At 42.0% G+C, this 12,961-nt stretch overlaps 2 protein-coding genes across 2 annotated transcripts in view; both read left to right on the plus strand.

The window, feature by feature from the left end:
• Nucleotides 1-2,416: 2,416 nt before the first annotated feature.
• On the plus strand, nucleotides 2,417-7,817 carry LOC108229089. The gene is made up of 6 exons (XM_025003402.2): nucleotides 2,417-2,649; nucleotides 4,017-4,322; nucleotides 5,062-5,349; nucleotides 5,449-5,563; nucleotides 7,256-7,370; nucleotides 7,463-7,817. The coding sequence occupies exons 1-5, from the start codon at nucleotides 2,619-2,621 to the stop codon at nucleotides 7,260-7,262; spliced, it is 747 nt and encodes a 248-aa protein (XP_024859170.1). The 5' UTR covers nucleotides 2,417-2,618; the 3' UTR covers nucleotides 7,263-7,370; nucleotides 7,463-7,817.
• A 1,469-nt stretch (nucleotides 7,818-9,286) lies between these two features.
• The window catches only part of LOC108251394, a 6,509-nt gene continuing 2,834 nt past the window's right edge, over nucleotides 9,287-12,961 (plus strand). The window contains exons 1-5 of the mRNA XM_037974606.1: nucleotides 9,287-9,597; nucleotides 10,626-10,928; nucleotides 11,185-11,499; nucleotides 12,483-12,722; nucleotides 12,898-12,912. Coding sequence (XP_037830534.1) covers nucleotides 9,435-9,597; nucleotides 10,626-10,928; nucleotides 11,185-11,499; nucleotides 12,483-12,722; nucleotides 12,898-12,912 — 1,036 coding nt within the window. The 5' untranslated portion in view covers nucleotides 9,287-9,434. The remainder of the gene's footprint in view (nucleotides 9,598-10,625; nucleotides 10,929-11,184; nucleotides 11,500-12,482; nucleotides 12,723-12,897; nucleotides 12,913-12,961) is intronic.

Genomic DNA, 12,961 nt, shown 5'->3' on the forward strand with positions numbered 1-12,961 from the left:
AACCTGGTTCCTGCTCCTGACCCAGCAGAACCTCCTCCAGCAGCAGAACTCTCAGTGGGTTCCTGGTTGTGGAGGAGTTGTGGCCCACTCTTCTTTCCAGCGTTTCTGCTCAGCTCTCTGAGGTTCTGGTTCTGGTTCTGGACCGTTCTGCTGTGTTTGGGATCATTGTCCTGTTTGTTGGATAGATGGCCTCACATCTGACTCTAGAATCAGCCCAGACCATCAGCCCTCCACCTCCGTGCTGACAGCTGCAGTGACCTGATCCGATTTTATTGTTGCTTTTAGATTTTCTCGCAGAGTCCAGATGGGTCGAGGTAACGGGCTGTCAGCTGCAGAACATCTACAGCTGTGGACCTTTGACCTTTGACCTGCTGACTGAGGCCTGTAGAGTCTAAGATGGAGCTCACTGCACGGTCTGACCTTCAGGGTGAAGATCAGCAGCTCTTTTAAATGTGAATAATCTTCCTCTCTGTAGAACGGTGGACTCTAACTGACCCTTCCCAGGTTGATTCTCTGAGGTCATTGCTGATGTCTTTCCGCCCTGGCGTTGTGTTCACACACACCTGGAGCTCCAGAGCAGCAGAACCTCAGCAGAACCTGCAGATCCTGAGGAAGCAGCCAGGTGGAACCGGTTCTTCTTAATAAAATAAAGACATGATGGATTTTTTTGGGGTGTTTTTGTTCACCTGAGGTTAACTTTGGATCATTTTAGAACCTGGTAAAGGCTGTAGCGTTTCTTTTTCCCACGGCTGTAATCTTTAGTGTGAGCTGAGTATAACGTTGTTCCGTCGTAAAGCCTGAAGTGTTTGTAGAGCAGTTGTAGATTTGGATTGTGCAGCGTGTGAATGTGTCACAGTTCGAAGGAGAAGGACTGAATGAACTTCTTCACAGATCATGTCTGAGCAGCAGGTTCAGAGTCAGCTCATGGCTCTACGATGCACTGGATCTAATATTTAACTTCTGGACACTGACTTGATGTTTATATTTACAGAACTTTATCATTTTTGAGGTTGAAACTCAGAAGTTTAAGGTCGTGATGAGATGTGAGGACAGCAGGAGGTCCTTTGACCTTTGACATCATGATCCTCTGACTCAACACTCCTGATCAGCATGTGTTTAAACTCAGTGTAACTTATGTGTTATTTATTTTATAGTAGAAGTGTAATAATTGAAAGTGTTTGTTGGAGGTGCTGCTGCTCCTCTAACAGCCACCAGAGGGCGCTCAGGAGAGGCTCTTCTCCCATTAGAAGCTGGATCATAAAGATAAATCCTGGTTGTTCTGCATGCCTGCTGACTGCTTCTCTGTACATATCAGGAGGAACCTCAGATCTTTGGATAAGCAGCCATATCTGAGGTAGGATGATTGTTGTTGTTTGATGCTTTCGTCTTTTAAATTGTTTGTAAAAGTTCATTTCTGTTGATGAGGGACCTCTGGACCCAACCAGGAGGAGGTTCAAACTTTTGTCCCGTGGTCTTCTTGCAATAAATTGATTGACAGATTATTTCTTTGTGCAGTTTTAAGTCTTTCTGTGAATCTAGAGATGCAAATCAGACATCGTGATGAAACAGAAGAACAACAGACAAACAGATGCTTCCACAAACTGAGTGTTTTAGAGCTGAACTGTGCAGAGATATAAACACATATTAACTCTTTCTTTAAGAGAAAACTGTTCCTGTCCCGTCCTGCCGCACGAGATCAACCAAAACCTTCTGTCAGGTTTTTATTAAATCTTTTACTGTGAAACACTTTCAGCCACAGAAGAAATGTTTTTACCAAAGCCCATCTCAAGGTTTCTATAGTGTTTAATGAAGAATGAGACTTTTAAAGACATCTGCAGTCCCTCTGCCTGCCAGCAGAGGGACTGCAGATGTCCTCTGAACGTGGATTGGACAGGTGGAACATCCTGTCTTTATAAAATATGGGAACAATACTGGTGTAGAAGTAAAACACTAAAAACAACACAATAAGATGCTGTAGGATCCAGAGAGAAAGGAGCTGAAGCTTCAGGAGAATCCGGACAGAAGAACTTTAATTCTTTAATAAAACGAGCAGACATTTGTTGGACATGTCAATAATTCACAGCACGAGTTTCTCACTGATGGAAGAAGAGTGGGCTCATGGCTGTAGATCGTGTGAGAAACTTGTTTCTGTGGTTTAGTTTATTGGAACTGTTAGTAACATGTAACCACACTGTTTGTCCACCTTTCTGAAACCATCAGTGTGGTTAAGAAGACAGCCTGAAGGTCGAGCAGAGATCTGCTTCTGTCGCCTTCAGTCAACAGGAAGAGCTGCGTGGTTTGCTGCAACAAACAGATAAAGTTCAGATAAGGAAGTTTCTTAGAAGCACTTTATGGAAACTACACTGTCATGATGGGTGGAGAAGGAGGCGAACTCAGAGCACAGACTCATCTTTCAAAAAGGAACTAATTTATTAAAATAAAAGATAATTAAAAACAAAGGCTGACGTGGCAGCAAAACCAGACATAACTAAATCCAAACCTGAAACACAAGACGAGAGGGACAAGCAGACAGCATATGAAGCAACAATGAACCAGCAGTGAGGGAGGAGAGGACCAAAAACAGAACGAAGGATGTCGAGCTCCATCTAACTCTGAAGATGCAGAAAAGAATCATTTTATTTGTTGTTGGTAAGTTCTTCAGAGTGAATGCAGAGAGTTTACTGGTTGAAGCTGTTTGTTGTTTATCTGTTAAAGTTCAAACCTGAGCAAGCTTTTCTGATTTCTCTGCTCTGTTTGGACCTGATGTGAATCAAGAAATGTTCAGAAAAATGTGAAGAACAGAGATGTCTCCAGGTCCGAGGAGGTTTAAACAGGTTGTAAAGTTAGAGAAACTAAACAGCATCATTTTCTTCAGATTTTCTCTGATATTCAGAACAGAAGTTAGTTTTTTAGGATCTGTAAACACCGAAGATCGGCCCAGAAATATCTGAGTTTGTTACATCATTTTAAAGTTAAAGTAAAACATGGAACTGGGAACTGATTAAAAGGTTTTTTTTTTCAGTTTGTGATTAAAAAAGTAAAGTTAGAATCAATAAAAATTTGATGTTTTTTCTTCTTCTTACTGCTGGGAGTGATGACATGCTCTGTTAAAAACATGGGGGAGCAAAAGCAAAAGTTTTCCCCCCCGGTTTATAAAACTAGTGGAGCAGAAGAAGTCCACTGCTCCACCTGCTGCATTAATCAGGCGCAGCAGAATAAATCCTAAACATGGAGGACAGACCGGACTGAAGTGCACATAAACGTAACGAGCACGGCCAAGAAAGCAGTTTTATGAGCCGTGAACACAAATATTTCAAATCGAGCCGTGAACACGGCTTGATGGACTCTAACGGTTTAGATTAGTGAGCGAAGAATTAGAACCGAGAACACGTTCCTGAGGAACACCAGATCTGTTTGTTTTCATTCGATTTACACAAAAACTGGTGTCTTTAAATTAGGGTTCAAACCTGTTTGTTGAGCAGAAACTGTTAAATCTTTCAGATTTAAAGATTTGCTGTTTGTTCATTTAATTTATGAAGAAAATACAGCCTGGATCTTAGCTGTTTAAAGAAATTAATTTTTATTTAGAATCACTGAATGAAACTGAAGATAAAATGATGAGAAAAATCCTGAATATTTTTTGGTTTTTCTCTTCTCACCTGTTAGTCACCTGGTTGGTGAAATAAATAAATATTTTACATTTAGATTCTAGTTTTTTTAATTAAGCCCAAGTTTAGTGACATGGATTTAAAGAGAAAAATATTTAAAATGTCAAAATTTTGTTTTACCAGCAATCCTGAAGGAAGAAGCTGAAACTCTTAATTTGTTTCTGCAGTTTGATCAGGAGTTTCTCAGCTGATCAGTAAAAACCTCCAACTTCCTGACTTCAGACATGTTTCTGTGAAATGTTCCTGTGCCTCAGAGAAAAGCCTCAGATTCTGTCTGTTTTATGGTGGGACAGTCAGAGAGCTTTAAACTCTGAGCTGTGAGTTGATCTGACTGTTTCTGTTTTACAGTGAAGCTGATGATCGTTTCTTCTGCTGAGGATGGGAAGAAGAACCTGACAGCAATCATTGGAGGAAGAATCACTTTTCCTAATGCGGTGAAGGAATTAGGATTTCTTATAAAAGAAAGAGAAAACATTGCTTTGGTGACTAAAGGAGAATTTGATATAATAAGGGAAATTTACCAGAAGAAACTTGAGTGGGACAGAAACTCTGGACTCTTTACCATCACTGACCTGCAGAGAAACGACTCAGGAGTTTATATAGTTGACTCTAAAGAAAAACAAGTTTCAATATCCTATAACCTGAGAGTGTACGGTAAGTCTCATGTTCTGACTCATATTTCCTCAGCAGTGTGTTGATGGTCACAGTCGAACATCTGGGCTCCACAGTGACCTCAGCTGTCCAGATGTTAGTCTGGATTTGGCTCCACTGATGTTCCCGTCTCCAGCTGTGTGAAACATCTGATGATGTTGGATGTAGTCGTCAGTTTTCAGGCTGGAGGTGGAGGTAATATGTGAGCAGTGAGGATGAAGAAGGATGAAGAACACATCTATCAGGAACTAACTAACTCTAACTAGTCAGTCGACATTTTGAAATGTCTTTTAGTGCAGTTGGATGTAAAACCATAAAGAGAAGAAACAGGAAGTTTTCTCTCTGTCCATCCATCCCTCCATCCATCCATCCATCCATCCATCCATCCATCCATCATGGTTGGGTCATGGAGGTATCAGGTCCAGGTCCAGACCTCCCTCTCCTCAGAGACCCTCTCCAGCTCCTGATCCCGAGGTGTTCCCAGACCAGAGAGGTCACAGAACCCCTGCAGAGATCTGGGTCTCCTCCCAGAGGGACGAGGGACAGACCAGACCATGTGCTCTCTGGACCCACACACACATACCTGTGTGCAAAACACACACCTCCCAAACCCAAAATATAAAAGTACATGAGAGACAATTCTTCAGCTGCTAAATACAGAGAAGACAAACAGGTCGAGGCTGACTGGTGTTTGTGGCAGAACTCCTCTAATAATGTGGTTCTGCCTCGTCTCTCTCTGCAGATTCAGCTCCGACTCCTGCAGTGATCAGACTGAATGTGAGCTCTGACAGCTGCTGGCTGCGCTGCTCCGTGGACAAACGGGTCACCCTGTTCTGGTACCGAGACCAGGAGATACTGAACCAGAGCAGCTCTCAGCTCTATATATCCATCACTGTGGACAAAAGCAGCCGAGACTCTGAGTATAAATGTGTAGCTGCCAACCCTGCAAACAACAAGACTCTTCTCATCGACGTGAAGAAATCCTGTGGATTCAACGAGACAGAAAGTGGCAACAAAACACCAAGAAGCTGTAAGACTCAGAGCAACAATGGCTTTTAAAAATGTCAGTTCTGTTCTTCCAAACTGGTCCTGTTGGTTCCTTATATTAGTGTTTTGTTTTGTTGGACAGACTGGCTTATAATCAGATTCATCCTTGGGTTTGTTTTACTGGCTGGACTCAGCGCCGGTTTGATCACGGAGAGATGTCTTCAGAACAAAAAGAAAAGCAGCCAAACACAAGGCAGGTATTTATGAGGTTTTATTTATTATCACAGTTTCATCTGATTCTGTTAAATCCATACAGATTGTAAAACAGATCACCTTCTCCCTCTTGGCAGTATTTTCAGAAAATATGGTATCTGTTTCCACTGCCACGTGCACGCCACGTGCACACCACCCAACTCCACCTTATCTCTACCTCCCTCCTCCCTTCTTGATTGTTTTCAGGATCTGGTTCTCATAAGTTCATCAAACTCACTGCAAATAAAACTGAAATACTGTTCTTTTAAAATCTGTTATTTTAAACTCAGATCTTTGATAAGCAGCCATATTTGAAGTAGGATGATTGTTGATGTTTGATGCTCCCGTCTTTTGAATTGTTTGTAAAAGTTAATTTTTGTTGATGAGGGACCTCTGGACCCAACCAGGAGGAGGTTCAAACTGTTGCCTGATTGACAGATTTATTCTTTGTGCAGTTTTAAGAATCAGCTCGATTTCAGTTTGACCAGAACCTTCTCAGACAAGTTTTTATTAAACCATTTATTGTGAAACCAAAGCCCATCTCAAAGTGTTTAATGCAGAATGAGACTTTTAAAGACCTCTGCAGTTCCTCTGCCTGCCAGCAGAGGGAGCTGGCCGCAGGTGTGCTACAGGCAGCAGCAGCAGCTTTTCTAACAGGTAGAGGTCTGAATACTTTCTGAACCCAGCAGGTTTATTCATGTTTCTCAGAATTACCTTTTAAATACCTGTTCACTGCCAACAAATCAGAACTCATTAAAGACTCCATGCAACAGAAAGAACTGAATTAATGGAAACTTTTCTTTTTAACAAACTAACAGAATTTATCTTTTTATGGCTCTGCTGTAGACAAATTACTGTTTGGTCCAAGATTTCTCTAACAAGCTCTGTGCCTAAGTTCTCGTGTTAGAAGTCAAAGTTCCTGAAGAAGTGAAAGTTTTCCCACCCTCTGTGCAGGAATGTGGCTTCTCACCTGTGTGGACTTTCATGTGAATTTTAAAAGCAGTAATGCTTCTGACCTCCTTCCCTTTGCAGGATAAATGTCTTACCTGTGAGTCTTTTCTGAATTTTAAAACTTCTACTGGAGCAGAAACTTGTCCCACATCCTTTGTTTAACTGAGGCTTCCCACCTGAGTGAACTTTGATAAAAACAGAATATCTGAAAACTTTTCTCACATTTTGAGCGTTTAAACGGCCTCTCATCTGCGTGACTGTCTCTGTGAAGATTCAACAGTTGCAACACTTTTCCCAGTTTCTTTGCAAGAATATGTTTGTTTTTTTAGTAAACTTGGTTGTGGGACAACAGCTGAGATCTTTGTTTGAAACTTCTTCCACGTGTCTCTCTGAATATGACTCCTCAGCTCTGAGTTCAGTGATGATTGAAGCTCCTCTTCTGGTTAAAATATTAATAATAACTAAACCAATATTTAAGCTTGGCTCTAAGGAACAAACATGTCCAACAGATAAAGTTCCTTCCAACACCCCCCCCCCCACCCCCTTCATCCACATCAAGTCCTGATGAGAGAAACACTTAGATTATTGTTCGTAGTGTTGCTGTAACTAATGATTATTTATGTAGTCGTCTGATTGGTCAGTTTTTAGTCACTTTAATTAGTCTCTGCTGTTCTGGGCTCCAGTTTACCTGCTTCAGTCTGAATATCCCCCTGATGTCTGTATTAATGTAACATATCCTTCCACAGCAAATAATCCCTCTGTCAGGCCCAGCGGAGCTGCAAGGACCCCAGCAGGAAGAAATCTGCTTTACTGATGCTGGATGTTCATGAGCAACACTGAGACGACCACCGACAGCTCGAGGTGAGCGAGGGTGAACGGGTGAGAGGCTGATGTTAAAACGTCTGATTCACAGCCGTTAGAAACATTTTCAGTCATGGCTGTGTGTGTTTCAGGTGGTTCTTATTGGAAGTTTAAACCTGCAAACCGTCGGTGTCGTCGCTCAGTGGTGGAACGTTTTTGTTCCCGGCTTCACAAACACTGGGGGAAAAACCTCAGGATGTCTGGAGAAACGTTGAGCTGCCTTTTCAGCAAATTACCTCCAGCTTTGGTCTCGACTCGTCTGAAAATCATGGAGACCTTTGACTCTTCCTGGGATGTTCCAGGGATGTTCCTGGGATGTTCCTGCAGAACCTGAGCCTGTGGTGGTTGTGGAACAGGGTGGAGAGGGCAGAAATGTTCACCATGCTCTGCTGTAGCTCATGTTCAACAGTTAAAAGGACTGTCTTCCTGCTCGTTGCTTACACCTGAACTCTGTCAGTAGTTTATAATAATGTTTCATAATAAAGCTCTGTAACATTTGCAGATGTCTACATTTTCATTTGTTCAGATGTTTCATAAATCTATTTTTATTTGGTGCCATTCTGTTAAAAGAATGATGGCCCATGCTGTGTATTTGGTTTGTAAAGTTCATTTAAAGAAAATTAAGATTCCAGTCTGGCATCTTTTAAACGTTTGGATCACATCACTGATCGTTAAACCATGTTTTATTTTTTATTAGTAACAGAAACCTCTGAACATTTAAATGTCTGATAATCCCAGTCACACACGTGGAAACTTCTGTACGTCAGACAGTGATTATAATGGGGGGGTTCGACCGTGGCGGCGAGCAGCTGCCCCAACGAGCTGCCTCGTTAAAACGATTAAAGCTGCATTCTGCGCCGTTTCCTCCCTCCTGAAGATGGCTTCCTGCTCCCTCAGCGCTCTCACTGCGAGAATGGGACGAGCCCTGAGGCAGCTGTTGATCCAGCTGTTCACCCAGCTGTTGATCCAGCTGTTGATCCAGCTGTTCACTCAGCTGTTGATCCAGCTGTGCCCCAGCTGTTGATCCAGCTGTTAACTCAGCTGTTTACCAGCTGTTCACCAGCTGTTGATCCAGCTGTTAACTCAGCTGTTTACCAGCTGTTCACCAGCTGTTGATCCAGCTGTTAACTCAGCTGTTGATCCAGCTGTTCGCCCAGCTGTTCCCCAGCTGTTGACCCAGCTGTTCACTCAGCTGGACTCAACTGTAAACAAACAAGATGGCTGCCACCACGCGCTGACTCTCCAGACGTCCCGGTGACGTCAGAACGAGAGGCAGCCAGCCACGAGCTCAAATAAAGGTCGAAAAACGTAAGAAGCAGCAAAGTTTTTATCTTCAGTCTTTAAACTGAGCGACAAAGACCCGAAACAGCTCCAGTGTTTCCGAACAACATGGCGGCCGGAGATTCCGCTATGGGAGACGGAAAGGGACAAAATGAGCGAAGCGCTTTCTGAACCGGAATACCCGATGACGTCATTGGGAATACCGCAGTCAATCTTAGTCAGAGGTCACAAATAACAGTTAAAGGGGAAATTAAATAAAATATCAAAATGATGAGTTTTCATGTTTTTCTTTTAGTTAAACACCCACATAAACCCTCCAGTGGTCCTTTTCTCTGATTTAAACATTAAAGACTTATGGGCTGATTGTGGGCAGAAGAAGAAGAGCACTTTGAAAACACGTTTTGTTTTTTGTTTTGTTCTTGGTTCAGAGTGATGCTGACGGGAACTGGAGCCCCACATTTCACCAGAGGAACCTCCGAGTTTACGGTGATGTCACGCAGTCTGAGAGGAGTTTCCCATGTGGACAGCGAGGGGCGGCCGGTGCCGGTCAGACAGGTACCGGGTCTTCTGAAGTTTCGTTTCTTCAGTTTCATTAGTTGTGTCTTATTAGTCGAGTCTGAGGAAACAGTTCAACAGGAACTCATGGTCAGACGTTCACATGACATGGAGGTTATTATTGTTTGTTTTTCAAATGTCACTGGTTCTGTAGTTTGTTGATTGTCCTTTAGTGAACCGAGGTGTTTTAGGAAGAGGGAGTATGATGGTGAGGAGGAGGAGGGAGACATGGAGGTGTCTCCCTGTCAGAACCGAGTCAGACAGCAGGAAGACGCGCTGAGTCAGCAGAACTCCAATATAAAAGTAAAACTAACTTCAAGCTCCAAAACCTCAGTTTTATTTATTCATCACCTCAAAATGCTTCAGAGGATACTTCTGTTTGTGTTATCAGGTAACACAGTTTTTGTTCTTTTATTTGTGTTTACTTTGAAGTTTTAAATGACTTTTTCTCGACACCTGCCTCTGAAGCAGGAAGTAGGGTTTGTGTTTATTAAATTCAAAAACAACGTTTGTCAGAACAAAGTTAGGATTAATGTCAGAGAGTTTAGTGAGGCAGACGTTCATTTTCTGAATCAAATGTTACAATTAGAAAAACGATAGAATATGTTGATTAATTTTTTTTTTTTTAGCACAAAGTTGTCGTTCTTTTTCTCTGCCGGGTTGTGTCTCTTTCCACACCCACCTCCACCTGAAACAGGAGGATTTTTTTTTTTAAACAGACAGAGAGGTTAGTAGAAGTAATATTTAAGGCATGTGAAGTAATTCTAAAGCTAAAAGTAAAACCGTGAGGCTGACACCTGATTCCTGTAAAATGGTCAAGATTAAATTTATCATTTATCAGATCTCAGCAACTGAAGGAGGAAACACAATTTTGTCTTTAGGGTTTTATTACAAAAATAAAACTAAATCAAGAAAATAGAGTCAACAATAAACAATTAAGACAACCCAACAAGTATAAGAGTTTAGGGAATATTTCTGAGGAATGACTCATAAATAATTACTTTGAAAGAAGATTTATTAAGATAAAACCTCCTCATCTAAAGGAGTCAGCTGAGGAGGTTCACACATCTGAAGCCTCCTGGAGGTTTCCTGGGAGCATCCACAGGGAGGAGATCCTGGGACCGACACAGAAGTCTCTGGAGGGATTCTGGATCCTCTCTGGTCTGGGACCACCTCAGGATCCTCCAGGAGGAGCTGAGGGGGGGAGGTCAGGGTTTCCCTCCTGGACCTCCTGGAGAGGAAGAAGATGGACGGACAGATTAATCTGTTTTTTGCTGCACAAGGAATGAGGATTCTGAAACCAGAAAAAATAAAATCTTTGTTGTAAAGAGGGATTTGTTGATACTGTATTGATTGTAGAATAAGAGAAATTTTTCTGTTTTCTGATTTATTTGACTACACAAACATTCTTTGTTCTAGGCTTTATCATTACTGAGAACATACAGAAGATAAAAAAGCAAACTGGAGACATGGTGACCCTCAGAGGTAACACGACGGAGCATCCAATTTCCTGGACGTTTCAGAGCGATTCTGCTGAAAAAAAAATCTTCCTCTTCCGGAACGGAAAAGTTGCTCCAGTTAACGGGAGCTGGTTTGGAAAAAGACTGAATGTAGACGTGAAAACTGGATCAATCACCATCACCAACCTGAAATCCACGGACAGCGGCGCGTTTTTATGTCAGACTTCAGTGGCGTTCGTTGTATTCCAGCTGGTCATTGAAAGTAAGTGATGTGTTTTCTTTAAAGAAGGAGAGATGTTTAGAGATTATTCTGATAAATGTCACAGATTATTAGATTATTCTTGTTTCTCTTCATGTTTTCTGCTGCTTGGCTGAGTCTGGGTGTGGAAATGAGACTCATGCACGTGAAAAAGATGGAACCTGACTGTGAATTTAAACAAACCTGCTTGTTTTTTGACTGAATTTGATCTTCCTGTCATAGCATACTGATGTGTGAAATGTTTTTGTGATTTTTCTAGAAACCTTTCTTCAAGTAAATATTCTGGTTGGGGAAAATGTCACTCTGGAATCTAACGTGAAGAAACAGCAACGACAGACGCCTGATCACATCTATTGGGGACGGGGGGACATTTATGTAGGGGAGGGGATCATCAGATCTCATTTTTTGGGGGAGGCTTTCGAATCTGTCAAATGTTCCAAGTGTTACCTGAATCCAGTAACCGGGGACCTGACCTTCTTCAACGTGTTGACAAACCTCACAGGAGAATACTGCGTGGAGGTGGTCTGGACTGACGGACAGTCCATTGAAGCTCACTACAAAATGAACGTCTATGGTGAGTGGATGTGATGCTGAGGGCGTTTGCTGCTGATTCAGTGAAGACGTGGTCTGCTGCCTCCAGGTTTTATCAGCAGATCTGTCGTTTCACAGCTGCTTTAACCACTTGATGCATTTAATTCTGATCTTTAGTTGGCAGAAAGTGATCTCAGACTGTCTCCAGGTGCTGATGGGGAACATGGCTGCACAGAATGATGGTTTTCACAGACATGATCAGATTTCTTATCCTCACTTAGCTCCAGTTCTTCTGTTTTACGACGGGTTCTACTGAGCCAGAAAGGTTCTGGAAACCAAACTGCTGAAACATGAGTGTCGTGTTTTAAAGTTCTGGCTCGGTGTGAGGGTGCAGGCTGGATCATGCATGCGGCTAAACAACGAGAACCCGACTCATTTTTATTGATCATTTTAAGAAAACAAACAATCCGTTTAGCAGTTTACCTGTCCACACTTTCTGTAATGCATGCATTAAATTTCAGCGGCAGAACAGCAAAGTAAGTTAGAACTTTTTTAACAGAAATAATGAAGATATCAGGTGTTTTATAGGCCCTGCGTCTTCCACACGTTTCAGAACCAGAATCAGCTGATTGAGAGAGAGAGGTTCTCTGAACATAATTTATTCAAGTTGCTGTAAATGCAGAATTTGCACATTTCTTGAGTGTTATAGTGAAATAGTGGAAACATTTAAAGCTGCAGCTTAGTTCTGCATTTCTCTGGAAGTGTGAAACTTATTTTGATGTTTTTGTCACAAACTGGTTAAAGACTCAGGTCCAAACAAGAAAGAGTCCATTCCTTCTGTAGAATTATATAGAGTTATATTGTCATTAAAAAATAAAAAGTAAATATATAGTTTAAAAAAGAGCCAAGTAGATTTTCTATTTAAGTAGAACGGATGATTAAAAATGTATCTCCTAAACATAAAGGCTGCAGACTTCTGGTGTAAAACAAGAACAACCGTTTGATTCTTTTTTGTTTTTATTTTAGAACCCGTCTCTGTTCCAAACATCACAGCAAAGTTAAACAGCAGTGGCTTGTGTGACGTGACGTGTTTTGTGAAGAATGTACCGAATGTAACCCTGAGCTGGGATGAAAACATCAGGAAGTCAGACGCCATCTCCAGCACCGCTCTCAGCCTGGAGCTGAACGAAGGCGTGTTCACATGTGAGGCCAAAAACCCAGTCAGCGCTGAGAACGCCACCCTCCGCTCCAACGCCGCCTGTCCAGGTCCACGTTTCTACCAAACACACCACTCAAGATGGCTGCTGCAGCCAACCGACCTTTAAAAGACAAAAATGAGAAGTTAATTTCACAGATAATGAGCCAAAATCCGGTGTGAACTAAATAATAAAACTTTTTTTTCCTTTCATTGCTTCTGGAATGGAACCAACACTGAAAACAGATGAGAGACACATAGGTGAGTGTGGATCTAAGACAGGGATTAGTATCAGCGTTTACCTGTTTTA

Source organism: Kryptolebias marmoratus, linkage group LG3 (assembly GCF_001649575.2).
Source record: "Kryptolebias marmoratus isolate JLee-2015 linkage group LG3, ASM164957v2, whole genome shotgun sequence".
NCBI classification, from domain to species: domain Eukaryota; kingdom Metazoa; phylum Chordata; class Actinopteri; order Cyprinodontiformes; family Rivulidae; genus Kryptolebias; species Kryptolebias marmoratus.